Consider the following 27477-nt stretch of genomic DNA (forward strand, 5'->3'; position numbering starts at 1 on the left):
TTTAATTAGTAAGGCACAAAAATGGAACACCCAGTCCTCAGAATAGCAATCATCTTGGTGATTATCTGCCTCATGGATAGAAGGTGAGTTGCAATATCTGAATTCATAATTCTGTATTATTTAAGCAACATACAGGTCTTACATTTCATGACCTTACGCATGAATTGTGCAGCACTTTAGAAAACGTGTGTTTGTTTAAAATTGTGCTATATAAACAAAGTGGATTGGATGAATTGGGATAGTGAGTAAGCAATATAGCAAAGTTAAAGCTAAATAACACACACATGCCTCACTCTGACACTTTGAAAGAATAAAAACATCAGAAATAAACAGCACTTCATTCCACATGTGCTTTGATTTTCTGCTCGCTGATTCCCAAACAATGTTGCCCATTAATAATGATGATCTATATTTAGACAGAGTTGTTGAAACAGGTCCACTGTCAGAGCAGGAAACACAACAGGTAGCAACAGAAAACTTACCGGAATCCCATGCTTGGAAAATGTTAACGTGAAGGTAGGGCACCACCGTGCAAATGAAGATTTAAGGTCCCAGCGAGATGTTGTATAATTCACTCTGAGTCACTTAGAAGGTGATGTGTGATGGTTCTCTGATTCAGCGGTTTGCAGATTATGCAGGGAGGGAGAAATATGTAGTTTATGCAAACTTGCAGTATTGCATTCACAACTCTCTGTGTGCGTGCACACCTCCTTACACCTGGATGTGGACGTTGGTCATGCACGCTCCTCACTGCATGTGCGGTTGTGCGTCTCAATCGCACACACACACACAACCTGTGTTTTTCTTGTAAATGAGAATTAAAAAAAAGAGTGCGCTGCTGCACATTTCGTCCTCTCAAGCCTGTGTTTTCCTTGTTAACGCTGGTGACTGTGACTCTGTGAAGATGTAGAGAGAGAGCTCTGACTGCTGTCAGCTGAATTACTGTTTTTTTCACATGATTGATCTACAACAGAGGCAGGAGGCTGCCGAGTAAAGACGCACACCTTACACCGGGGGGAAAAGTCCTTGAGTTTCACACCTTTGCACTCCCATGTTCGCCCTACTTGTTTCACAAACTCTAAACTTTTTGCATTTCTGTGGTACCTTTACGGCTTCAGGAAGCTTAAAGTAAGCATTTGTTGGAAATCACACAGAATTTAAGAGCCTCCAACAACAGCTTCACACAATCATAAACTGAATTAATCTGGAAAACAAAGCACAAATTGCCCTGTGAGTGCATTTCACATCCTTTTTCCGGGCAGCATCTGGAGATGTTTTCAGAAGTGTATTGTTGAGGTTTTACAGCAATCAACTATAGTGGGGACCATGAGTGTAGTGGGGCGCCTGTCTGGCACTGTGGGTGATGCTGTGACGCCCGACGGCACATTAACAACAACAAAAAAAAAGCTTCTAACTTTTATTTTGTTTGGGAAGAGAAAGGGACACAGAGGAGGAGTGTTGAACGTCGTTTGTCTTGTTAATAACGTGACCTGTGTGTGCTCCGTGCAGGGTAGACTCCAACGAAATCCTGGGCCTGAAGCTCCCCAACATTGACCCGATCCTGAACGCCAACACCGTGTGTCTGACCCTACCGGGGCTGACGCGGCGCCAGCTGGAGGTGTGCATGCGGAACCCGGACGTGACGGCGTCGGCAATCCAGGGAATCCAGATCGCCATCCACGAGTGCCAGCACCAGTTTCGAGGGCACCGCTGGAACTGCTCCAGCCTGGAGACGCGGAACAAAATCCCATACGACAGCATAGTCTTTAAAAGAGGTCAGCGCAGCCACACGGTCACAACAAACATTTTTGGTGTCTCTTTCATGGCAACATTTTCTAGTTTTAAAAGTCACAAAATAGTATAAAAACAATACAATACATTCATATTCAATGGTTGTGTGTGTTATACACAGTTCTACCTGCTAAAAAAACACCCCCCACAAAAGCAGAGTCAGTTCAAAAGTCTTCAAACAGGTTATATTCGAACACTCTTAAATTCAATATCATGAAAGGATATAGTCTTATAAAGATTCTCTGCCACAGTATACTGTCATTTCTTCAAACAAGGCCATAAGAAGAGATCATTTTCCCTCCCGACAGACAATTCTCGATTGTTGTCTGGCAACAATACGCTCCTCTGTATAGCTAGGTTATCTTCAGTGACTAGCAGACTGGTATCTGTATTCCAACCACTATTCTCTGTATCTCCGCTGTACGACCTGTACAAAAGAGGCAGGTAAGCTTCAAAAGCAGTTAGTCACCTCCAGATTACCAAACCTCCCGCAGATCGGTTTTCCCTGACGCTTTGTAGTCCTCCAAGCTTTGCAAGTCCACCACAAAGGGATGAAAGAGGATCTCCAGTGTTGGGAAGCTTGTAAGATGGACCCGTCCCAGGTTATTGACTGGAATCAATTTCATAGTATAGCCCGAAACACCTGGATAGATGAACAAGCACGCTGGGGTAGTTCACAGTTTTGAGTCTTGGGGTGAGATGCATGCTCAAAACTGAAATTCAGACTGAGATTATCACTCTGCTGCATTGTTTATCTCACGTATTCGTGAAAGAATCAACCGTTTTACTGTTACTAAAATAAATTGATGAAAGATTTGTCATTGAGGGCGGAAATTAGGACTTTTACAACCATCTTTAGGATTTTATATCCTGTCACAGCTACAAACTTTTTTTTTTTATCAAAAAAGAAAGAAATGTCTCCAACAAAAGCATGTGCTTACACACCTCTGCTGCACGTATACTTTCACTCCTCACTGACTCATTGAGAGGCTGTTTGTCATTATTAGCAGAGGCAGTTGCTTTTTGTCTGGCATCCCTGGTTCGCCTCGGGCGCAGAAAGTCCAAACCACTGACATAAACAACCTCTTTAAATCGGATGATTCATCTGTTACATGTTGATACATTCTGCTCGACAGAAGCTCCCAAAAAACTGATGCAAAGAAGTAAACATGCTGCGGCTATAAGTGCGTGTAGCTACTGGCAGTGTGTGCTTTAATTGCGACAGATTTACAGCGGTGGATTTGATTTGAATTGTGCAGATTGACAAACACGTTTTTTGGCTTTTTTTTTTTTTTGTTCTAGTGCAAACTGCAAAGAGAAACAGAAACACACGCGGTGTCACACAAATCGTCAGTGTCGCGACAATTTAATATATGGTTTATGATGCAGCGATTCCTCAGAAATGTGTCTCTTAAAAGTGATACAAGCGAGTTACCAAGCGCCTTGTTTTGGTGTCTATATTATGTTACTGCATAAACACTGCTTAGATAATAAGGTTTATGTGTCTATTTTCATTCAGCTTGAATTAGAAAAAAATATATACATCAGGCGAGTCACGGTTACTATGGAAGAGGAGTTCTGACTTTATTCCCAAATTTCTGACTTTAAACTCAGAATTTCTGACTTTAAGACTCAAAATTCTGACTTTAAATGCAGAATTCTGACTTTAAACTCAGAATTCTGACTTTAAACTCAGAATTTCTGACTTTAAAACTCAGAATTCTGACTCTGATTCTGACTTTAAACTCAGAATTCTGACTTTATTCTCAAATTTCTGACTTTAAACTCAGTATTCTGACTTTAAAACTCAGAATTCTGACTTTATTCTCAGAATTCTGACTTTAAATGCAGAATTTCTGACTTTAAAACTCAGAATTCTGACTTTAAACTCAAAATTTAAGTCACTTTTAAGTCAGAAATCAAATAGTTATTAGCAAGTTAGTAACTAGCTAGCTAGTAATTAGCTAGTAACTAGTTATTATATTATTTTCCTGTGTGGCCCTAATCCTCTTCCGTACAGATACACAGAGATAGAAATAGGAGAATCTTTCTCTTTCTTTCTGGGTCTCCTCCTCCTCCTCCTCTCTCTCTCTCTCTATGTTTCCTCCCTCACTGGGCTGATCCTAATGCTTTTTACTTCCCTTGCCAGTGCGAGTGCTTGTGAATTTGCTCTCAGCACTTTCCCAACTCTGGTGGCAAAAGCATAAACCTGTTTAGTCGGTTTCTGTAACACAAAGTGACAGTTTCCTTTTGAATCTTTCATTCATTTTGCCACTTCCTCTGCCATCAGTTCATCCGGGCGTGCCCGCAGCCAGTGAATTATTTGTTAGATTGATTTGTTCCCAGTCTTCTGGGGGCCTGGGCCGTCAACGGAGCAGGGGCTAGAGCTAAAACAAGGCTTTCTATGTATGTATGAGGATGTGCCTAAGTGCCATCCCTCTGGTCCCCCCCCCCTCCTCCTTGTGCGCCAAGGTGGTAGGTGGGAGTGGAAGTGAGTCAAATTATATATGTAGTCGAGGACATGTCGGAGATTGTGTATACGTGCGCATTAATTCCGCCCCGCTGTAATAATAAATCAGTTTTTATAATAACCACGTTTAAAATTATTGGTTTGCACGTTGAAAACGTATTGTAGCTCCTCCTTGATATTGCATTTATCACTCAGCTCTGCAGTTTTGTTGGAAAGCTGTGTCACAGAAGCTGTTTTTTTTTTAATATATGTATACACTGCAGTTCAAAAGTTGGGGGTCACCTGTTCAATTATTTGGTGTTTTCTATTCTATTCTATTCTCTATACACCTATGTACAACATATTCCATTAAAAACCAGACGTTTGCAGCTAGAATAGTCGTTTACCACATTAACAATGTATAGAGTGCATTTCTGATTCATTTAATGTTATATTAATTGAAAAAAAAAGTGATTTTCCTTTAAAAATAAGGACATTTGTAAGTGACCCCAAACTTTTGCACGGTAGTGTTCCTACATGGGAAAGTCAGAATAGTAAAAACTGGCCTTGTTTTAATGTGACACGAGGAATATTTCATCTCCTAGTTCTACGCATAGTTCAAATAAAAGTTAACAACACACAAGTTTTGTGTTCTTACGCAGACAGTCACTGTTTTTTAGGGTCTCTGTGGGTAAATTTTTTGTTTTTGTTTGTCTCACAAAGGCTCGTCCAGATTCGCAGATTGTTTCCTGACAGCCTGTGAATTTTTTACCACTGTGTGAAACTTAACATTGCATCTCACAAAAAAAACAAACGAGCATCCCGTTTATTTAAGCGTATAAATAATTAAGTCACATCAAACATGTCTTTTAAAAAAAGGGGGCAGTTCCAATTATTGGCTTTTTATTTGACTCCCAACAGCCAGCCTGAATCATTGCTCCTTCAAGCAGCATGCTATAAACTTGTAAGTGGTTTCTTTTCATGTTTTTTTTTTTTTTCCTTTTCAAGTTTCCATTATAATCTTCACTGTCTTCTACACCCTTAAGTATCCACCAGTTGGACTTTTTTATTTTATTTAATAGAACCTGAGGGCACCAAGCTCACAGGCAGTAAGCTGATATCCAACAACAAACACTGTCTCACTGCATCCTTCGTCGTACAGATTCCACCCATAAACGTGAATTATTTGTCACACAAATACATCAAAATGGATGCGACGAAGGCACTTTGTACATGTGTTTATATTGTGCATGCGAGTAGTGCAACATTAGTCCTCTAAATTACAGATCAGTTGTGGTGGGAGTTGCTCATTGCATGCGCCACATGCAGGTCAGACTTCCTCAAGGAGAAACAGATGTGTTTCACTGTAAACGCGACAGTCATCGTGCATCATATAGAGAGATTACATGTGCACAGTCGTTTTATTACTTCCTGTAGTCGGCATGAGCCAGTTTGACAAGTGATCGTGTGACATATTCACTGTCCACTGTAAGTCAAATACGTGCAGGTGAAGCACAGTGGTCTTAAACTGTGTTGAAAGATATTACATAAGGAAAGTGATCCAGTCACTTCCTGTTCTCCTGAAATATGAATAAAATATGGAGAGCAATAGAAAGCCAACAATGGTTAACGCACTGCAGCTTCCTGGTCAGACTCTGAGATTATGTTATTAATTAATCTCTCACAGCAGCTTAATATTTATGCGATGTTTATGGCTTTGTTTTTGAGATTAAATGTCTGCAAAAAGCATTCCCTAATAAGTTACAAGTTTTTTTCAGTATATGCTAGAAGGGGTTAGTTCTTCTTCTTCTTCTTCTTTGGTGCAAATGCAATATAAGTGCAAAACGGGCAGCTGAATTATTTACATTATTAGTAACGTTGTTTAATATAATATTTATTCAATTATTAACAGTGATATATGTAGCTCTTATCTTATTGTATCGTATCGCATGGTATGGTATTGGTATCGTATGATATTGTATCGTATCATACCTAGCGTATTATATCATATCATATCTAGCATTTCGCATAGTATCGTAATCGTATCGCAATCATATCGTATCATATTATATCGTAACGTAACGTAACGTATCTAGTGTATCGTGTCGTATCTAGCGTATCGTATCATATCTAGCACATCGAATCGTATCTAGCGTATCGTATCTCATAGTAACGTAACGTATCTAGCGTATCGTATCGCATCTCATCGCAACGTAAGGTATCGTTTCGCATTGTATGTATCGTATCATATCGCTTCGTATCGTATCGTATCGCTTTTTATCGTATCGTATCGTTTCGTATCAAATTGTATTAGACGTAAGCATCACCCTAAACCCACCAAGCCCCGTTTAAAAACATGATAGTTTGTGAACATGATAACATTTAATTTGAGTTATTATTATGTATAATGGAGTGTAGTGTCGGTTTGAATCCTGTCAGGTCAAAGGCTGACTCTGGCACACCCACTTCCCATTGCTACTCATTGATTGGGTTAATTGGACACTCTAAATGGACCCCGGCCCAGGGGGAGGGGGCATCCGGTGTAAAATATCTGTCAAATCAAATATGCTTGTGATCCGCCGTGGTGACCTCTAGAGACGGAGAAGCCGAAACTAAGATAAAAACATGTCATGTGAAGTAAATGAATATGCAAATGAATGTTGTGCAATCCCACGATAACAGTGGAAGAAAAAAGAAGCTTTATTGAACACATTAAGTTCAAACTCCGGGAACATTGTGACACAAGTCGGGAACAGAAGAGTTTAAAAATTCCTGTGTCTTGTTTACTGTGCTGCAGTTAAAAGTTGAGTGAAGTTTTATGGCTTAACATCTTAAAAGTTTTATTCAGCAATTTCACAACCCAACTTTGATGAGGGGAATTAAACAGTTTTGCCGCTATTCTGATCGGGGGTTTTTTTGGGGTGTAATTTAAAACAAACAAACACACAAACAGCAGATATCATCCTTCAACATCCATTTCTTGTGATCTCGTCATTTTCAGCAGGTTATCAAAGTGTTAACACTTTTTAAAAACTCCTTCCTAATGTGTCGACAGTGACCTCCTGAAAGCAGAAAATGGAACATTCCTGAATACTGACACAGACCTCATGTCAATCAGTCACTTCTCATGTGTCATTTTGGACATAGTTATGACATTCAGAGGAAGTAAATTCCATAATCTGCAGAGTTGTGCTGACATTTGACAAAAATATTCCCCTCTTTTCATTTCTCAACCTGTCCCGATTGTGACCTTTTCACCTTTACACATCCTGTTTCCTCACTTGCCCGCAGGTTTCCGAGAGAGCGCCTTTGCGTACGCCATAGCGGCGGCGGGTGTGGTGCACGCCGTGGCCAACGCGTGCTCCATGGGCAAGCTGAAGGCGTGCAGCTGCGACGAGAAGAGACGCGGCGACGAGGAGGCGTTTCGCATCAAACTGCACCGCTTGCAGCTGGAGGCCATTCACCGGGGGAAGGGTATGGTACACGGAGTCATGGAACACTTCCCCGCTGACCTGCCGGGACCCCAGGACTCCTGGGAGTGGGGTGGTTGCAGCCCAGATGTGGAATTCGGAGAGAAGTTCTCCCGGGACTTCCTGGATGCCCGAGAGACCTATAAAGACATCCACGCCCGTATGAGGCTGCACAATAATCGAGTCGGGAGACAGGTGAGTGAAAAAGTGTGCTTTGGTTTTTACTGTTCTGTGTCAGGTTAACCCCGTGCAACACCCGCAGTTCACACATATCAAATGTCCAACAGCTTTGCAGCACAGACCACTAATTTACAACGTGCAAGACTGGAGAAAGCTCTCAGAGAGGGCAAACCTTCACCAAGGCCACTCAATTTCCCACAGTCGATACACTCCCGTATTTTGCAAGGTCAACAAAATCGAATATTTTCTTCCTTGGGCGATAAAATACATCCCCTTTCAAATCTGGCTTTTACTTCCGGAGCTAGTAAAAGCTGCTCGTAGAGTAGGCGCACACATGGACAGATTGTTATTGAAAATGAACAAAAACCAACAAAGCGTGGGTCTGTTCATCATGTTTCTTTGTTAGTAGGATTACTAAAAACTATTGAGCTGTTCCCCCGTGAATATTTGTGGAGGCGGAGGCATGAAGACGAGGTATCTGCGTTTACTGTATGACCACTAAAAGTGTGCTACAGTTTTGGGCATTCACACATTCACACCCATTATTCATACAGCACATCATCCACATGTATCATTCCTGTTCACATGCTGCTGGCACAAGCAACTTTGGTCTTTGTATTTTTTATTTTCTTAAAAGAGATATATAGAGAGATTTTTGAGATAATTATGGAAAAAAATCAGAACTTGCATCAGGTACATGATGGATGGATAGGTTTCCCGTCCAACGTGCAGGAAACACGCTGTGACGTTCAGGCTAACTGGCAATTTGTAGTCTCAAAATCCACCTAACCCCAATGTATGACTTTGGATTGTGGGTGACTCCCCGGAGTGAACATACTAACTCTCATCCACACACAGAGTTCAGGCCCTACTTGAACTGGAATTTGAGAATCGTCTTGCTGTGTGGCAAGTGGTAACCACTGGAGTGGATGGCATCTTCTGGATTAAGCTATAAAAACAAGTTCATGTGCAGGTTAACCTTTGACAAAACTCACCCAATGTTCAAGCTGCTTCTTTTTTTTTTTTTTTATCAGATTTGAGTTGAGATGGTGCACATGCATGTAGTAGCTCTGGCTCAGTCTACATTCATTTAGAAAAAGGAGCCTGGTCTTGTTAGCCCACAGACGCAAGGAATTGCCTTGAAGGACTTTGGCATTTGCAGTATATTAGCGAGCTAATATTCTTTATGTGAGTTGGCTCAGCTCGCTACATAATGAAATATTGATGTGCTACTTTGCATTTACAAAACACTCATATATACGAGGCTAAGTTTGAACTTGTGAACAGTTGGTGAACAGGTTCCAGGTATCTTTTTCTTTGGTAATTTATGTATTGCTTATCTGTCTTTTATGGTGTCATTACTTGCCCTGACTGCAGTCAGGAAAACTTGGAGCTGTAAAGGTGCAGATGCAGGCAGATTGACACATGCAGGTAGTCGGGTAGCTGTAACACTTTCATTATCGGCTGATCGTGTTTGCGTGATGCTAAAGTCAAGACCATAATAACAATACGACTGCAAAGACCTGCCGAATGTTTATGTTCTGCCTTGTGCTGTGATCGTCTCGCTTTACTCTAGCATTGTGATTCTTCTGCCTCACCTGCGTAGTTGCAACATAAGACGCACGCAAAAAGAAAACAAAAAACTGCTATCCAGACAAGGAACTTAATCAGCACTGTGTAAAACCTGTGTTGAATTTAATATATTTGAATTTTAAAGTTATATTTAAAAGTTAGACGCTGCAGTTTTGATATAACAGTGTCATATATCTCACCACACACCATTTGACCGAGTTTAATTGGGTTGACTCCGTCCCACTGAGTATCTAAAAACATATGAGGGGAGTAAAACAGTGGTTAGATAAATAATCTCTGCTATTAATGTAAATATTGCACACATCTTTAATAAAAACATGACACTATCTTCAACGTAATTTATTACACAATAAAACAGGTTGACAGTGGGTGGGTTGCTGGCAGCTGGGCCAATGATAATGTTATAGTTCACGACATAATCTGATTTCATTGGCTTTTATTGGTCTGTCATTATTACACTGCTTTCTTTCTTTCTTTTTTATTATTGGGTTTTGCCCAAGCTCCACTTGCTGTAGTGTTTTCTCTACAGTTCGAGTAGCCAGTGGAAAAGTTAGGACGAGGAATATTCATGATTTGTTTTTTGTAGTTTTTGTTATCACTACATTGGATATTCGTTCATTCATCAATTCTGACAGAGGCGATTAGATAAATAAATACATAAATAAGTCACAACCACAGTTGTATCCTGTAAAAAAATATTTATATTACTTTTAAAATACTGATTTGCTGAACACAACATGGATTAAGGAGAAACAGGTACAGATTCAGATACCGTAGATTAGATAATAATTATAGGTTTTGGTACTGGTTTTAATTGTGCAGAACTAGTAGTAAACAAAGTGATTATGAATCGCATTAAGAAGCAGTTACAGACAGTGAAAGATGGAAATCTGAGCTCTCAACAAATCAATCATCTGGTGCTCTTGGTCAGGTAGAGGCAGCATTCATTGCGCTAAGTGTTGTGGTGAACCACCAAAGAAACACAAGGAGAGAGCGGTTTGTGGATAGTGCTTGAAAATCTTCCCCCTGCGAAATGAGATGACCCTACAACACGGCGATGTTTATTATGCTACACATTACATACATTAAAGAGATTAAGAGAACAGCGCATTGCCTCTGATTCTCTTGCCTATAGGCATTTATAGGAATTTCTTTGTAACCTCTTAGTCTTGAAAGTGTCATGCAGCCGTGCAGCTCACACTTCCCTTACACCTGAAGACACAAAACAAAGTGCTAGGTTGATGAGTAAGTAAGTATTACAAGTATGAGTTTGTCTGCAATGCAAAAAAAACCCCAACAACTAACAATGGCGATGATGTATTGGTTTAGGTGGTCGCTATGGCGATTTCCAGTGTGATTCTTCTTTTATGCAAAAATGGGCTTGTCTGAACACACACAGCCTTGTGGATCAGTATGTAGCTGTGGAGTCGGAATAACTTTTGTCATCATATCTTTGAATACCACATTGTTCCCTTAAAATCAGAAGAAGAAGAAGAACGGAGGAACTGTGGACAAATGAGTCATTCTCAGACTCATAGGGGAAGTTGTGAGTTTACATTAGCGTTGTCTTGTTGTGATTTTGGTTGTGTAATGACTGTGTCATGTCAATTATCACTCAGGATGTCATAAAGCGTCATGGTTTTCAGAAAACAAAGGAAATGGACCCATGATACCAAAACATTGCTGTATGGGTTGTATTTGGGTCAAATATTCAAAACCACTTGTAGTTAAGAAACTCTTCTTATTTTCGATGTCAAGTGTTTTTTCCAATGCAAGAGAGAATGCAAATGACGGTGATAAGGCCTCGACGATGTCCAGCTCTGTTGTTAAACAGACACGAAGCGACCGTAAATTGCTCATTGTTCCCCCGTTTCCTCCTGAGTAATTTGTGGCCTGTATCTTTCCATCAGTTTACTTCTGGTTTCCTTGATTATGGAGACAAAACACAAAATGTGAAGTGCGTCAAACGTGCTCGACAGCAGCTGCTGCCTCCCCAGTAGCTGCACTGGTAGAAACTGTCACATAAATCTTAATCAATGATGTGAACATGGGAGTAAAGTTTCTGTCTCTCATGAATCAAAACAATGATTGGGAGTATGCCGTAAGGTTATGAAACTGAAATTTGGAGTATACATGGTCGCACATTCATATTATCCCAATCCTGTTGTGTATCCAGGTACATGCCATTGAACAGGAAGCTGAAACCCGTGTTTCCAGTACATTAAGTGTGGTTTTGAACCTCTCAATCAATTTTATTGTTTTTAAAAAGCACGCACAAGAAGAGAGGACGTGTCAAGATAATTGTAAGTATTAAATAGCAGAATGTGCCATGTGGGTGATAGGCATTATTAATGAAATGATAATAATAATTAAAAGAAAAAAAAAAAACTGAAAGTGTTTGCAAACCAATTATTATTTCCAAAACAGGTAACGTTTTGGGCCCAACCCTTCGTCAAGAGAGAGGCATCATATGCATCCACACACCGAGTCACGTGCGAAACCACGTGACAGATACGAAACTGCCCATTAGCACGATATGTACTTTTGACTCGTATCACACAAAAGGCATAATCCTAATTACATGATGTGATCTTATTAATTGAAGGCGTGGCACTCTTCTCACTTCGTTAATCTGATGGTAATGATAATGATTAAAGGTTAGTGATAGTTACAGTTGCAGAGTGCGTGTGTGCGAGAGAAAGTCAAGATAGCATGTGCAATATCATTGTGTCTGAGAAGTGGACCAGGAATCAGGCTCTGTCACTTTTTCCCAAAAAATCAAGTTAGAACGGATGTTTTTCGTCACATGCTATTCCTTGAAAAAATATTTGGGTGTTATTCACTTCCTGTGCTGCCTCACTCGGGTGGAGCTAAGCGCTAAATACGTCCAATCACGGCAAAAACCTTTAAAGGTTAAGAAATGAAGCCCAATTCTGAGAATCACATCACGTCACTTATTTGTTTCTGATTTGCCAAAATAGGGCATTTAAAGTGTATCAAAGGTTAAACCGCACTCACAGCGGCCTCTGCTGGATCGTGCAGTAATTTCTTCAAACGGTCTAATGTGCTTCTTTGCTGTTTATGTATGTAAGTCATTTTACATTAATGAATAAGTTATTAGCAAGTTTATCAAATCAGCTGTAATCGCAATCTTTAAACTTTAAGACGTACAGCAGTAGCTCAAAGAAAATAGATTGTAGTTTACAGTTTCATCTTTCCAGAATAAGTTAAAAAAAGGCTGTACATTGGCGCTAAGATTCCTCAATAAATTAAACAGCTTTCACTGTGCACGATTCCAGCCGAGTGAGTCTCTGAGGCATACGTCAAATGAAACGCCTACAGTCTTTGACATCAAAGAGCTTGTACCTTGTTCCCGGGCAACGATTCCGGTCGTAACCGGAAGAGGTCGAAATGAATGACACTCACCGGTCGTACCTCTTGCGTTTTAACACAAACCCTGATGACCCCTGATGACCTTGGGTAGGGTTCAAAGCTAAAGCCTTTCGCCCTCCAGCCTATGTGATACGACACTGCGACACAAACATCTTCAAACTCTCCAGCTTCATTGGGAAGAGATATTAAAGCTCCTTTACTATTGTTACTACAACTGTTTTGATTCTGAAATCATTCTGAAAGTAACGAACATTACATAAGACTTTTAAATCAAAATGTAATGATAAGTCACGTTTTCCAAAATCAATACACATCTATTTTTTTTTTAAGGAATGCTACATTTAGCAGCCCCGGCTAATAATAGAATAAATAGAATAAGGTTTTTTAGCTTTGTCTTCTCAGTATTCCATGATAAAATAAAATTAAATACTAGGCCACAATGAATCGAGACTCTGATAAATAGCTATTTTTAGGGTAGAAAACAATTTATTAGGATACTTTTTTTTTTTTTTACTTTTTTCCCACCTTTCATGGTTTCAGAGAGGGTATAAGTGTTTTTTTTGCTGCATCTAAGCACAGATTGGAGAATAGAGAGAGAGAGAGTCGAGCGAGGACAGAAAAGCAAACATACAATGACACGCAGAAGAACGGTTGTGCTGCAGAACACCACGCACCTTGATGACTTCAAATAGTAAAGAAAGCCACAACAAAGCCCCTCTAAGACCTCACAACACAGCGTGCACGCGCACACGTGCGCGGACGCACGGCCCCTAGAATCAAACACAAAACACTGACAGGTGGGGGCCTCAGAAATAATGCCTGCCCTTCCCGTGTCTTTTTTCCTCCCACCGACCCACCGTCTCACCTCCCTCTGCTCCGCTCCACCCCTGCTCCCCCTCCTCTTTCAGAGAAGTAGTCTTTAGGCAGAGGAATGCGGTGGGTTTTTTTTTTTTTTTTGCGGGGCGTGCATGTCGCCTCATGCCCACCCCAGGGTTCTCACGACGTCCCGTCTTGTTTTTAGCCCTAATTAGTGGCTGCTGGCAGTTTGGAAACAGATGTTTAAAACCCTGCAAAAGATTTTAGACTTCAAACGCCGCGGCGGAAAGTAGAAAGAGATTCGCCCTTTCCTTCCCTCCCTTCTCCTGCTTCTGCCTCCACCAACATCTCTCCAGCAAAGCTGATTACAAAAATAACACTGTATTCTATGATGGAATAAGGGGAGCCCAAGCACATATGATGTTACTATAACAACAAATAGGTTAAGTCCAGGGCAAAAATAAAAGTATCATCATTGTAGTAAAATTTTTTATTATTTCTTAAATATCCATGTCTGTAGTTAATATAAAAGCAGTCATTTTACAAAAAGTTTGTATTTTGACTGATTAACATAATCATTCCATCATTCAATTCATCCTGATTCTGCATGTGTTCATTTTGCTTTATAGATTCACACTTTAGCTTGTTCCACTGCTGCAAGTGAACCGAAACGCAACCGTTTTAAAGGCTTGGCTACATGCTAAAGCGCCTGCTCATGACATGAAGATACTCCACCAAGGCAGTAAACTTCTCGGCCAAGTTTCTTTTTTTTCCCCCTGAGTGTTTTTCTCAATCGTTTAGAGAGCACACCTCAAAGCAAATGCTTGGCACGCTTTCTTGTGTTCTTGTTGCAGAGCTTCACGCTATGCCGAGGCCCTGTTCAATCCTGTCTGTTTTGCGAGGCAAGTGGTGACAGTGCTGGCTATGCAACAGTCAGCAGTCGTGTTACTGGCAAGCGTCCTGCAGTAATTAACAATTTACCATCACACGGTCTAACTGCAGGGGAGTAAAAAGAGACGGTGTGGCTCTTATTAGGAAGGAAACGATACATTTCACATGCACAATGCTGACAAAACAGCAGAGACATTTGCCCTGGCTCTCTAAATAATTGTTTAAGTGTCGTGTTCGTGACGGTGCTTGTGTCTGTGGTAATTTAAAATTTGTCATTTTCACAATGTGGATGAATAATAGCAGGATGTGTGGCTGTGATCAGACTCAGCCTTTAAGGCCTATTGTGTAACATGTTGTAAGGTTCATTGGCGGAAAGATATGTACACTACCATTCAAAAGTTTGGGGTCACTTAGAAATGTCCTTATTTTTGAAGAAAAAGCACTCTTTTTTTCAATGAATATAACATTAAATGAATCAGAAATACATTGTTAATGTGGTAAACGACTATTCTAGCTGCAAATGTCTGGTTTTTAATGGAATATGTACATAGGTGTATAGAGGCCCATTTCCAGCAACCATCTCTCCAGTGTTCTAATGGTACATTGTGTTTGCTAATCACTCTAGAAGGCTATTGGATGATTAGAAAACCCTTGTGCAATTATGCTAGCACAGCTGAAAACAGTTTTGCTGGTTCATTGACAATGTCTTGAATATATTTTTTATTCATTTTGCAACTCTTTTGATGAATAAAAGTGTGACTTTTAATGGCAAACAAAAAAAACTTGTATAGTTGACCCCAAACCTTTGAACGGTAGTGTATGTATAAATCTATAACCTGATGCTTTCCAACCTTTCTGATTGTCATTGTTCTGAAACAGTATGAGAGCGACTGATTGCTCACATGCTTTGTATTGATGGTGCAGCCTCAGTGAGCTGCAGATACTGCGGTCTGTGGCCAAGCCTTCTTCACCCACCTGCATTGTTAAATCAGAGGGAGGACAGAAGCTAATGACACTGACAGTGTAATCACATGCTTTTGGAAGTGCAAACAAAGGCTGTGTGGAAGACTGACATCCTCCGACCACCTCTTGTGATACTGCTGTCTGTGACCTTTGGGGGTGAAGAGCAGTTTTGTGTGATATGATAGTTGCTTACCGACAAAATTATTAGTATTTGGTGACGTTGGTAACTGTGTTAGCATCTGATTTTAGTTTGATTTAAAACTGCAAATCATTCTGTCCTTGAATCAGAATCGTTTTATCGTCATTGCACAGTGCACATTCCACAAAAAAAAAAATTTTTTTAAATTATTATTTTTATTTTGTTATTTTTTTTAAGTAAAATTAAATAGATAAAAATAAATAAAATAAAAACCATTGCAATGTTATCGGCAAACAAAAGACAGACAAAACGATCACGACCTGATAACTAGTGCTGGGCACGTTAGCGCGCTAATGGCTGTTAACAGCGTCAACGCTAATGCACGTTAACGCATGGCGCATTTCCATGACGACTGACCGGAAATAGACGCGCATGACGTCATGTTTACGTGAATCCCAATTGTTAAAATGAGTCTCTAAAATAAGTAAGTAAAGTAAGCTGCGCTTTTCGTTTAATAAACAGACCGCTCAAGTTTGACTGTAGGCGCGCTAAATGAGCTAACGCAGCTAACGCAGCTAACGGAGCTAACTGGTAACTAAATTATTTCCATACATTTTCATATAAGTTACTAATATGAAGCTCAGTGTCAAATTAAAAGGACCACGGACTCTCACACTTGATGTTTTGAGGCAGTGGACGACCTACTTTATCTGCACAAAAGCACATTTTTACTTCCCTAGCTCATTGAACATAGTTGAGAATTTATTTAAACCATAATGGACTGGAGCTGCTCACCCTCTGGCTTGACCCAAACTGGCAACAGTGGTCCCAGCTCCTTTTATGTCTAGCTCTGGAGATCCCATTCACCTTAATTCATTGACTCAGAAAAGCCACACGAAGCAGCGCAGTGTGTTTGATCATAAATAGCAACATTAGCGCGTGGGGGTTAGCGATGTGCTCTCCAGAGGCCAATTCATATCATCCGTGGTGTGCGGAGCATTCCTGAGTCCTGACAAGTACAGAGGGCGGGCATTTGATGTGACCCACCACACACACTGTACACACGCCAACACATACATGTGCACACACACACACACACTGTCTGGTCTCCATGACTTCAGAGGACATAACATTGACTTACATTCATTTCCTGTACACTCACTCTAACCCTTAACCATAACGACTACTGCCCTAAACCTAACCTTAACCTAACCTCATCCTAATCATCCAACATATCTTCAAATTACGTCATTGGGGACTTGCTTTTTTTGTCCAGATTTAGGTCCCCGCAACATGAGTAATACCTGCAACACACACACACACACACACACATTATCCTTACAACTCTCTTTCTCGTTTACTCACATCCACGTTCACCCAAAAGTACACAGCGAAGGCTTCACAGTAAAAGCTCAGCAGGTGGAAGCGCTTATGCCGGTAATAACATTTTATTAGACTCTCTAAATGAGAGCTGTGGACATTGTGTGCAATTAACGAGTGCGTAAATACGACACACGTGCACACGCGCATTCCAGTGAAGTTACAGCTCTTACTTGCGTACCGTAAATATGCATTTTCTCAGTAATTGCATGTCATTGTGTTTTCCGCGATGTGCGCCTGTGTGTGTTTGCCCCGCGTGCCCGTAATTGTTCTTTTGAAGCGAGGCGTTTGATTTGTTTAAAGTGATGTCTGGGCTTACTGTGCGGCTGTGGGATTTGTTTGTGTGCTTTGATATCGGCCCGTGGCTTTCTGCTCGGCTTTAAAAGGTTCCTTGAGCAGATTGTCTTTGAACTGACGAACACACAAGGCTGCATCGCGCCGACGAGCCCTGCAGATTATCGGCGAGAAGGGGTCGACTGTGGGACGCACAGACATCAGATTAGGACTTCCCCAAAAAGTGATTACTCACTTGGCCGACAATTAAAGACAATGAGGCAGACAAAATAGGTAGTGCGGTTAAGACGTTGCTGGTTCAGACGTCCACATGGTGCCATTTTTACTCACGCTACCGTTCAAAAGTTTGGGGTCACTTAGAAATGTCCTTGTTTTTGAAGGAAAAAAGGACAGAAAACTCTTTTTTTTTCAATGAAATTCTACCTGCAAACGTCTGTTTTTTAATGGAATATGTACATAGGTGTATACACTCTTAGTAATAAGGGTTCTAAAATGGTCCTTCTACAAGGGCTGAGGTTCTACCTGGAACCATGCTTCTGAAAATCCCTCTCCCGAAGAAAGGGTTTTTCAAAGGTTCTTGGTAACACTAATGGTTCCAGTAAGAACCATTTTGATCCAGAGAACCCTTTAAACCCCCTTTCCTGAATAAAGGGTTTTAAAAGGGTGGAATCCTCCTAAAGGGTTCCAGGTAGAACCTTTATAGGACAAGCCGAAGAACCTTATAGGGTTATACTTAGCACTTTTATTTCTAAGAGTGTAGAGGCCTATTTCCAGCAACCATCTCTCCTAATGGTACATTGTATTTGCTAATGGCGTTAGAAGGCTATTGGATGATTAGAAAACCCTTGAAAATCATTGGGCAATTATTATTATAACAGTTTTGCTGGTTCTTTGACGGAATAAAAATGATTATTTCTACTCTTGTCAATGTCTTGACTATATTTTCTATTCATTTTGCAACTCTTTTGATGAATAAAAGTGTGACTTTTAATGGAAAACATAAACATATTGTATAGGTGACCCCAAACTTTTGAACGGTAGTGTATATATATGGATAATAGCAATTCAGCAAAGACTGTATTTAAAATTCATTAACAGACAAATCTAGACTTCCCATCTTGTGTGTGATTCGCCTGCGGGGATGAGATCATACACAATACACAGACACACACAATACATTTTATATGGCGTGGGATTCATAATAAAAAAAAACGGTGTAACAAGCACAGACAGGCTCAAACTTCTCAATCCCTCATTGGCTATTTCTTCTCTCCATTTTGTCTTGTAAATGTCAGGACCTTCCCTGTTCACAAAAAGAAATCCTGTAAGTCATTATCAACATGTTCATAAGTGACTGACTCAGCCAGAGAATGATATTCGCTCAGGACGACAAAAACAAGTGGAACAGGAGTATGGTAACTAACTCTAGTCCTGAATCACAGTTAGTTAGTTGTTATTATTATTATGACACAGCTGCACCACCCATTTGAATGCAACAAAGAAAAAAAAAGAGAATACATCGTTAAGTCGGTATGGTTTTTCGATTTGACCGTACTATTTGGAAATCGCCCTAGTAACGAAGACAATGTGGTAAACACTTTACACAAATCAGGACGGCGAGTCGAGACGGTCAGTCAGACACGCATCACTTTTTGAACGTTGTCCAACTGCACCAACTGTCACAACATCGCTCCGATCTTGAGTTCGTTGCACAACTCCTCTTGGTTGCACAGTAGTCTGCTGCGCTCCACACACCAACATGTTGCACTTATCCCCAGTCTACTGTATTATGTAGCCTGCAGTCCTAATCTGCCACCAACATGTCGTATTTGATCTCCGTCTGGGCCTCTTTTTTTATAGACGCCTCTGTCTCACTCTCTTAAGCCAATTAAAAACACACCAGATGTTTGTCTCCACACTGTGGTCAACCGTTGACTTTGAAGCAGTTGCATCTCTTCAGTGTGTGTGTGTGTGTGTGCAGTGCGAGCCATAGTGTCAATCATAAATCAGGGAACTGTCAATATTAAGTATTTATCTAGTAACCCAAGTTTTAATAATCATTATTATTATTATTAGACCGCAAGAACACTGCGATCGTCCAATGCTTGTTTATTGGAGGCTCTCCACAACAGCCCAAAAATCTTTGGAACACACTACCCTTAGATACCAGGGAAGCCAGCTCACTGGATATTTTTAAAAGAAGACTTAAAACCTCTCTTTTGCTCCTTTTTATTCCACCCTGTGTTGTGCTTTATTTGCATGTTTGGTTTATTTTAAAGTTAAGAACAGGTTTTTAACCTCTTGCCTCTACAGCCGTTTCCTTTTTCATTCCACCCTTGCATTTTTTTTTGTCTTATTTCAAAGTTAAAACAGGGTTTTTTACTACTTGACTTAAGACTTTTCCTATTTCATTACACCCTGTGTTGTGTTCTATTGTATTTTCCTTTTATTGTGAAGCCCTTTGAGCTGCAACGCTCGTACGAAAGACGCTGTGCAAATAGTTTCTGTGTAACTCTGAACGTAGGTTCATCTCATCTCAGCACATGTCAAGTCACATAAATTTAAGTTGTTGTATAACTCACAGCTCAGAGTTTTATTGATCTGATTACAATCTGGCGTAGATAATAGCAGCAGGATATTCTTGACGAGCCTCGACAGAGAACTACACCCACAGGTGATTTGTACATAATAGCTTAATGCACGATGCATACACACACACACTCACTGACATAATGCATTCCCTAATACTAACCCCAAAATGTCCTCACAAAGATAGGTTTGAATCCTAATTTGTCATCATCACACACACACACACACACACACACACACACACACACAGACGCTGGATCCGTGTAAGAGTATACTCAATAAAAGCACAACTTTCCGGTGTGAGTATCATTGTGTTGGGCAGAACACACAAGAAGAACGCGCCCTTGCTCCATCGGAGATTATTTAGAATTCCCTCACAGCGCACCACACACACACACACACACACACACACACACACACACACACACACTTGAGAATCAAAAGCTGGAGGGACAGCAAAGAGATAATCCACAGATCATCTCCTCCTCCTGTCATCCCTTCTCCACAGCTCCTTTTCCTCTCTGCCCTTCTATCTCCTCCCTTTTTTTTTCTTTTCTTTTTTACCGTACGCTCCATCCAACCACCAGCTCCAGCATCCAGCCCCCACCTCACCACCCCATCAGTCCTCCGTGTCCTCAGGGCGAAATCTCAAGATCTACAACGAGGGGGTAACAATAAATCACATGCGTCACTTTTCTTCCTTTTTTTTTTCTTTGCCCCACAGTAGTCAAGACACATCTCGTAAACACAGACAGAGACAGACACACAACATTCTTCTGTGTTTTCTCTCTATCATCTTTACTACACACACACACACACACACACACACACACACACCTGCCTCACAGGTGTGACCGATCACAAGAAATCAAGAATATCACAAACGTTCATCTCATAATTGATCTGTATCCAGTGTGATAAGAGTTTGTCTTTGAAGGGTATTTTTTAATCATCGTTTTAGATAAGTAGAGAGCAAAACTTTAAGATCTTACCCTCTATTTAAACTTTTGTCATTCAATATTACATTTAAAAAATTCAGCCTTTCCCCCCCCCCCCCCTGCATTTTTAATACTTTCAGTACAAAATGTTCTTCACTGGTGTTCCCCCGGCCTCCTTTGTTAGATAGATCAGCACTTCACATATCATACTGACAGACCACTTCTAATAGCAAGAGCAGACAGCTTCCCGATTTCCTATTAGCAGTTAAGGGTCTGGATTATACCTGCCTGCCTTTCAACTCCACGTCAAAGGGAATATCTGACATCCTTCCTCCACACATGTTCACTCAGAGATAATGGGGGCTACTCCTAACCTGGAGTTTTGTTCTTCTGTAATAATTCTTAGAACAAAAAGCTCTACCAGGTTAAGAATGGATAATTCCACCCTAAAGCAGAGCTCATGCATGCGCTTCCTTTAATGTTGAATTGGCAGAGGCGGAGACTTTAATTTGACTGCTATTGGGTTTTGCCAGTGGTTATTCAGTTGAGTTGAGTAGTAACAAGTTGCAAACCCGAGGCTGAGAAAAATAAATCAAATGAAGCATTATCATTTTTGGCAGCACATAATGAATAACATTGGAGACCTGGGGTAAAACAAAAAAAAAAAACTACAAAAAAAAAACATTTTGCCAAAGGCCCAACCCTGGTTTGCTATGCTTATAAGCTTTATGAAGCTTTGTGTTTTGGCACAGCACATTTAGACTTCACACATTGTCAGACAAGTGTGACGTTGCTTGCCTTTCATTTCTAGCCAGCAACTTTTAACTTCCCTTTTCAGAGCATTGCTAGTTAGCAGCTAATTAAATTCCTTGATCCACCCACTTATCCAAAATTTATTGGCCCATATGTAATGTTTTTTTTTTGTCCTTGGCTCGCATCCTATCCCTCCACAAAGTTTCACTAAAGTCAGTTTTGCAAGTCTGGATCTCTATGGAGCTCCCCCTGCAGTTTCGGAGTACATATTTTTTACAACACCACTGTGAATCTATCTATCTATCTATCTATCTATCTATCTATCTATCTATCTATCTATCTATCTATCTATCTATCTATCTATCTATCTATCTATCTATCTATCTATCTATCTATCTATCTATCTATCTATCTATCTATCTATCTATCTATCTCTCTGTCTGTCTGTCTGTCTGTCTGTCTGTCTGTCTGTCTGTCTGTCTGTCTGTCTGTCCGTCCGTCCGTCCATCTATCTATCTATCTATCTATCTATCTATCTATCTATCTATCTATCTATCTATCTATCTATCTATCTATCTATCTATCTATCTATCTATCTATCTATCTATCGTTCAGCTAGCATGCTATCATTTTAGCTAGAAAGCTAGCTAGCAAGCTCTCTATCTATCTATCTGCCAGTCAGCGTTCATTTTTCATGCTTCTCGCCATGCGAAAAAGAGGTGGTCGGAGAGTCGTTTCCTCTTTCTCTCTTCCTGTTTTCTTTTTTTAATTAACATCTAAAATAACAATAATGCTGCCTTGATTCTACTGCCAGTACCTTGCAATTGTGTGTGTGTGTTTAGTGCCATGAAACAATTTGTGTTTCTTGCGAGACCTGAGACTTTGCTAAAACCTCCTCATACAAAGGATTCTGGGTCAGCAGCCCTTCATATTGCGAGGCTTGTTTCCCTCTAACAGAAGGTAGAGGACCATTTAACCATGGTAATGGTTTACAATGGCTCACATCACAAAACAATCCTGCATATTTTCCTAAATCACAAACAAACCAACAGATAGATAATAGTGAAAAGATGATAATAATAATAACGATGAATTTCATAGATGTAACCCTTTAAAATGCCCTTAATAAGTGGTTAGGTCGTTGACGTGTACATGCAAATGTTGTCATCGTACATTAGAACAGCCAAAAACATTCCTTGAATTTTTTTTGTACATCTTTCATACTTTTGCTTTTGTAAGTGGAAAAAATGCAGAGTCGATTCCAAAGGTTGAGATTTTCTTATAACTCCAGCCGTGCAGAAATCCAAGCTTTATACCGAGCTACGTCGCGGGTGCCAAACTAAGACTGGACAACTGCTGTTCGGAGGAGGAATTTAGCAAAATGGTGAATTAAATTACGGTGCATTCAGAACATAAGGTATGGAAGCCAGATGTGCTGTGTACTACTGGAAAGATTGTTTTATGGGATCACTGATTGTTAAGAACATGCTATACTGTGATGCACATTTGCCCCCATTTCCCAGAATACGTAAACCTTTTTTTTTATTTAATTTAAGAAGAAATCACATATTTTTCAGGCTGTTTTTGTAGTTTTACTGTCCTTTAAAACCCTTATCCTGTTGTGAAAGTACCATCAAACAGTAGCAATGTGGATGCAATTATGACTGTTAGGTCAGTTTGACTCCTTAAGGTTTAGGTTAGAGCGCTTTATGATTACAGACTTTGCTGTGTGTTTAAGGCCAGTGTGCGTTTGTGATTCTGGGGTTGCCTCTGTCTTTAAAAACTCCAGCCGAATGCTGCAATCTGAACTCTGAAGTGCAAGTTGCCGTTTGAACTATTATTGTGTTGTTTACTATTAAGTCAGTCGTACACGGCCTCTATCTCCTCACCGCTGATCACAGTTTCTTTCAACTTTCTTCTCAATTACAGAGGAACTGTGTCTGTTCTCGAATGTTCTTTTCAGTCACTTTCTGTTACAATAACACACAAAGAAGATACAGTAGGAAAATATGTTTTATTTTGACTGAATACACTACAGTTCAAAATATGGATGTGAATCTTTGGGTGGCTCATGATTAGATTCCATTCCAATTCTTAGGGTCAAGATTCGATTCAAAATCGATTCTCAATTCAATTCAAAACATAAAAAAATTGATACGATGCATAGTGTGTTCAGGCAAATTATGGCATCAAAACAATACAGTTTGCATAAGATAATGTGATAATGTGATCACGCAAAGACAAATTTTAAAAACAAAGGTTAACATTTATTCATTCAAAACAAATAAAAACTTACTTACTGTACAAAAAACAACTTAGCTTAGGCTAGCTGCCTTTCTCTCCCAGAAGTTACAAAAATGAACTGTACACAAATAACACAAACTGGGGTTTTGTGTGGTTTTTCAAAATAGAAAATCTATTTTTGAAGTTTATGAATCAATTCAGAATCGTGGATGATTAAAATCGCGATTCCTATGTGAATCGATTTTTTCCAACCACCCCTAGTTCAAAAGTTGGGGGTCACCTATACAATTTTTTTGCGTTTTCCATTAAAAGTCACACTTTTATTCATCAAAAGAGTTGCAAAATGAATAGAAAATACAGTCAAGACATTGACAAGATTAGAAATAATTATTTTTATTCAAATTATGAATGTTTTCAGCTATGCTAACATAGTTGCACAAGGGTTTTCTAAACATCCAATAGCCTTCTAATGCGATTAGCAAACACAATGTACATTGCATGTACACTAGAACACTGGAGAGATGGTTGCTGTAAATGGGCCTCTATACACCTATGTACATATTCCATTAAAAACCAGACATTTGCAGCTAGAATAGTCGTTTACCACATTAACAATGTATAGAGTGTATTTCTGATTCAGTTAATGTTATATTCATTGAAAAAAAGGTGCTTTTGCTTCAAAAAATAAGGAAATTTCTAAGTGACCCCAAACTTTTGAGCGGTAGTGTGTGTAAGAGAGCTATATTTGCACTGGCACATCGTTCACTTTTGAGCGGAGTAGTGCTCGACTAATTAGTAGCAGCTCTCAGTGGATGCATCATAATCTTCTAGCTCCACATGACTTGCAACAGTAACCAGGTTTCTTTTTTTGTAGAGCATCACTGATCCTTGTTAACTTTGGCTCTGTTGCAAACAGGAGTTTGGCTTTTTCCTTTTTCTTTTGCTGTGCTTTTTTTTCTTCTTTTTTCGTACATGGTTCATTCCAAACAGATGAGTCAAACAGCTCCATTTATCACACTTTCATTCTCTCACCCACCGCTTTCGTTCATTCATGCCGCCCGGACCGGGTTTGAAACTGTACAGTCTGCAAAGGAGCCTCATGCTACACAAACCCGGAGCACAGTTCACTAAATTGAGAAAGGCGGGGTCACGCAAAGGATCACAGAAAAAGTGAAGCATGTGATTTTTGGCATCAGTCCATTCAAAGTGTAGATGACAGATCTCTAACATCTCTAATTGTTTTCCAGCTATTACCATCACACCACATACCAGTTTGACTGCCATCTCTGTCTCATTCTAATAATCTCCTGTGATATACGGTGCAGATTACCATTATTGCTAGCACATGCATGGAATGTATATATAGGGGCTGCAGCAGCAGTAGCAGCAGCATGAAGCGTCTGTCACTAGTCTGGGTGGCCCCCGTTTCCTGTTGGTAATTCAATCTTAAAGTTTAGAATGGGCGATGACTGATAAATACACACACAAATGTTCATACTCATAGTCGACGCATGCATGCATAGCCTTGAGGAACGTTACAGGACAGGATTTATGGGATGGTCATGTGTGTGTGTGTGTGTGTGTGTGTGTGCCACTGACAGAGAGTGGGTAGGTCCTGAAGTGGTAGTCATGCTCTAACAGGATACTTTGTGTTTGTGCTTGTATTCAGATGTTCACATACACATTCTTTTGACCTTGCGAGTTTTTTTTTTTAGATTTTGGCCCGTTCCGAAGCCTAATTTGTACGTGAAAATGGCTTTTATTCATTCATGCTGTTTCCTGGTAAGACAATAAAAACAAAACAAAAGGAAACACACTGCGGTTTCCTGCGTGCATGCCCTTCCAATATCCAGAATTAAACCATTACAGTGGAAATATGTAAATACGGATACGCTCCGCTGCCTCTGTGCCACCACATGTGGGCTAAACCTGGAGTCATAGCTCACTGCCAAAATATGAATAATGACAAACACATCTGTTTGGATAATACCTGCATCCATCTGTGTTATTTGATATCAGTGTGTTTGACAACCAGCAGCTCAGACCTGGACCACCTGGTGGTGCTTTTTTTTTTCTTTTTTTTTAAATATGGGACCTTTTTCCTGCAGGGCATTATGTGTCTTTTGGTTTACAGCGAAACAACGGTCACTGTGTAGAAGAATAAACAAAAGTTGTGAGGCAAAGCTGGCACGTGTAATACGAGATGCAACATGGCAACAACACACTGTAGTTGTAGTTAATTCTGTTGATTTTATTCTGTTTTTCTGTTGCTATTATTCTGCCTCTGGTTGGGCTTGGTGAACAGAGAGAATATAATATTATGTAGCATATTAGCCCTTTATTAATAATCATTAAGCATGTATTAATTTTCTACATAACCTTATTCTACCTCTATTATGAAATGAATTAAGATTTTTCTTCCATAAGGTGTTAATACATGCTGCTTAATATGTACTAATAAAGGGCTAGTATGCGACTTATATGCATGTTCGTAATGCTGAATGTATTCTGCGTCCTTCTGAAAATTGAGAAACACAGTCCAGTGAAGATGAAAGTATTGTGTGAACATATTTAAAAGTAACACTTTACAGCTTGAAAACTTCAAATGCAACCAGTGACCAAGAAAGTTATTAATCCTCCTCCTTCTCTTCCCTCCCTCCCTCCTTCTTTCCTCTGCTCATTTCCTCACACCATCCCACTCTTTCCTTTTGTCTGTCTCGCACCATCTGTGTTTCGCAGGTGGTTCTCGACCACATGAGACGGAAATGCAAGTGCCACGGGACGTCGGGCAGCTGCCAGCTGAAAACCTGCTGGCAAGTCACCCCCGAGTTCCGCGTGGTGGGCTCCATCCTCAAAGAGCGCTTCCACGTCGCCGCGCTTATCAAAGCGCACAACCGGAACACCGGACAGCTCGACCATTCCCACCACAACAACCACAACAACCACCACAACCATCACAGCCACCACAACCACCACCACCACCACCACCACCACCATCATCAGAACAGCCACCATCACCACCACCACACACACCGGCGGCGGCCCAGCGTCAACGAGCTGGTCTACTTTGAAAAGTCTCCGGATTTCTGCGAACGGGACCTGGGCTCGGACTCGGCCGGCACACAGGGCCGCATCTGCAACAAGACCAGCCCTGGCATGGACAACTGTGAGAGCCTGTGCTGCGGCAGAGGACACAACATCCTGCAGCAGACGCGGAGCGAACGCTGCAACTGCAAGTTCCACTGGTGCTGCTACGTGGTCTGCGAAGAGTGCCGGATAACAGAGTGGGTCAGTGTCTGTAAATGAAGAAACACACGTCGAGAGACTAAACAAAGAGATAAAGACACGTTACACACGTCAGAGACTATTCATTTGAAAGGGGAATATGACTGTAATATAATGTACCCCCCGCTCATTTTTTTTGCAGTGGACTGCTGTTTTCCTAAAGAGCGAGGACAGTGTGTGTGTGCGTGAGTGTGTGCGTGTGTGTGAAGCAGCTGAGCCAGCAGAGAGACGTGCATGTTGGTAAAGAGTGTGCACATGCAGCGAGCATTTTTGTCTAAAGCTGCCACAACAACTCAGAGAGACTGCATG

At 40.4% G+C, this 27477-nt stretch overlaps 1 protein-coding gene across 1 annotated transcript in view; it reads left to right on the plus strand.

The window, feature by feature from the left end:
- The window catches only part of wnt10a (wingless-type MMTV integration site family, member 10a), a gene marked incomplete at its 3' end in the record, with an annotated part of 33920 nt that extends 6731 nt beyond the window's left edge, over positions 1-27189 (plus strand). The window contains exons 2-4 of the mRNA XM_083908945.1: positions 1510-1775; positions 7532-7905; positions 26623-27189. Coding sequence (XP_083765071.1) covers positions 1510-1775; positions 7532-7905; positions 26623-27189 — 1207 coding nt within the window. The remainder of the gene's footprint in view (positions 1-1509; positions 1776-7531; positions 7906-26622) is intronic.
- Between the last annotated feature and the right edge of the window lie 288 nt (positions 27190-27477).

Source organism: Microchirus variegatus (assembly GCF_963457635.1).
Source record: "Microchirus variegatus genome assembly, chromosome: 22".
Classification (NCBI taxonomy): Eukaryota; Metazoa; Chordata; class Actinopteri; order Pleuronectiformes; family Soleidae; genus Microchirus; species Microchirus variegatus.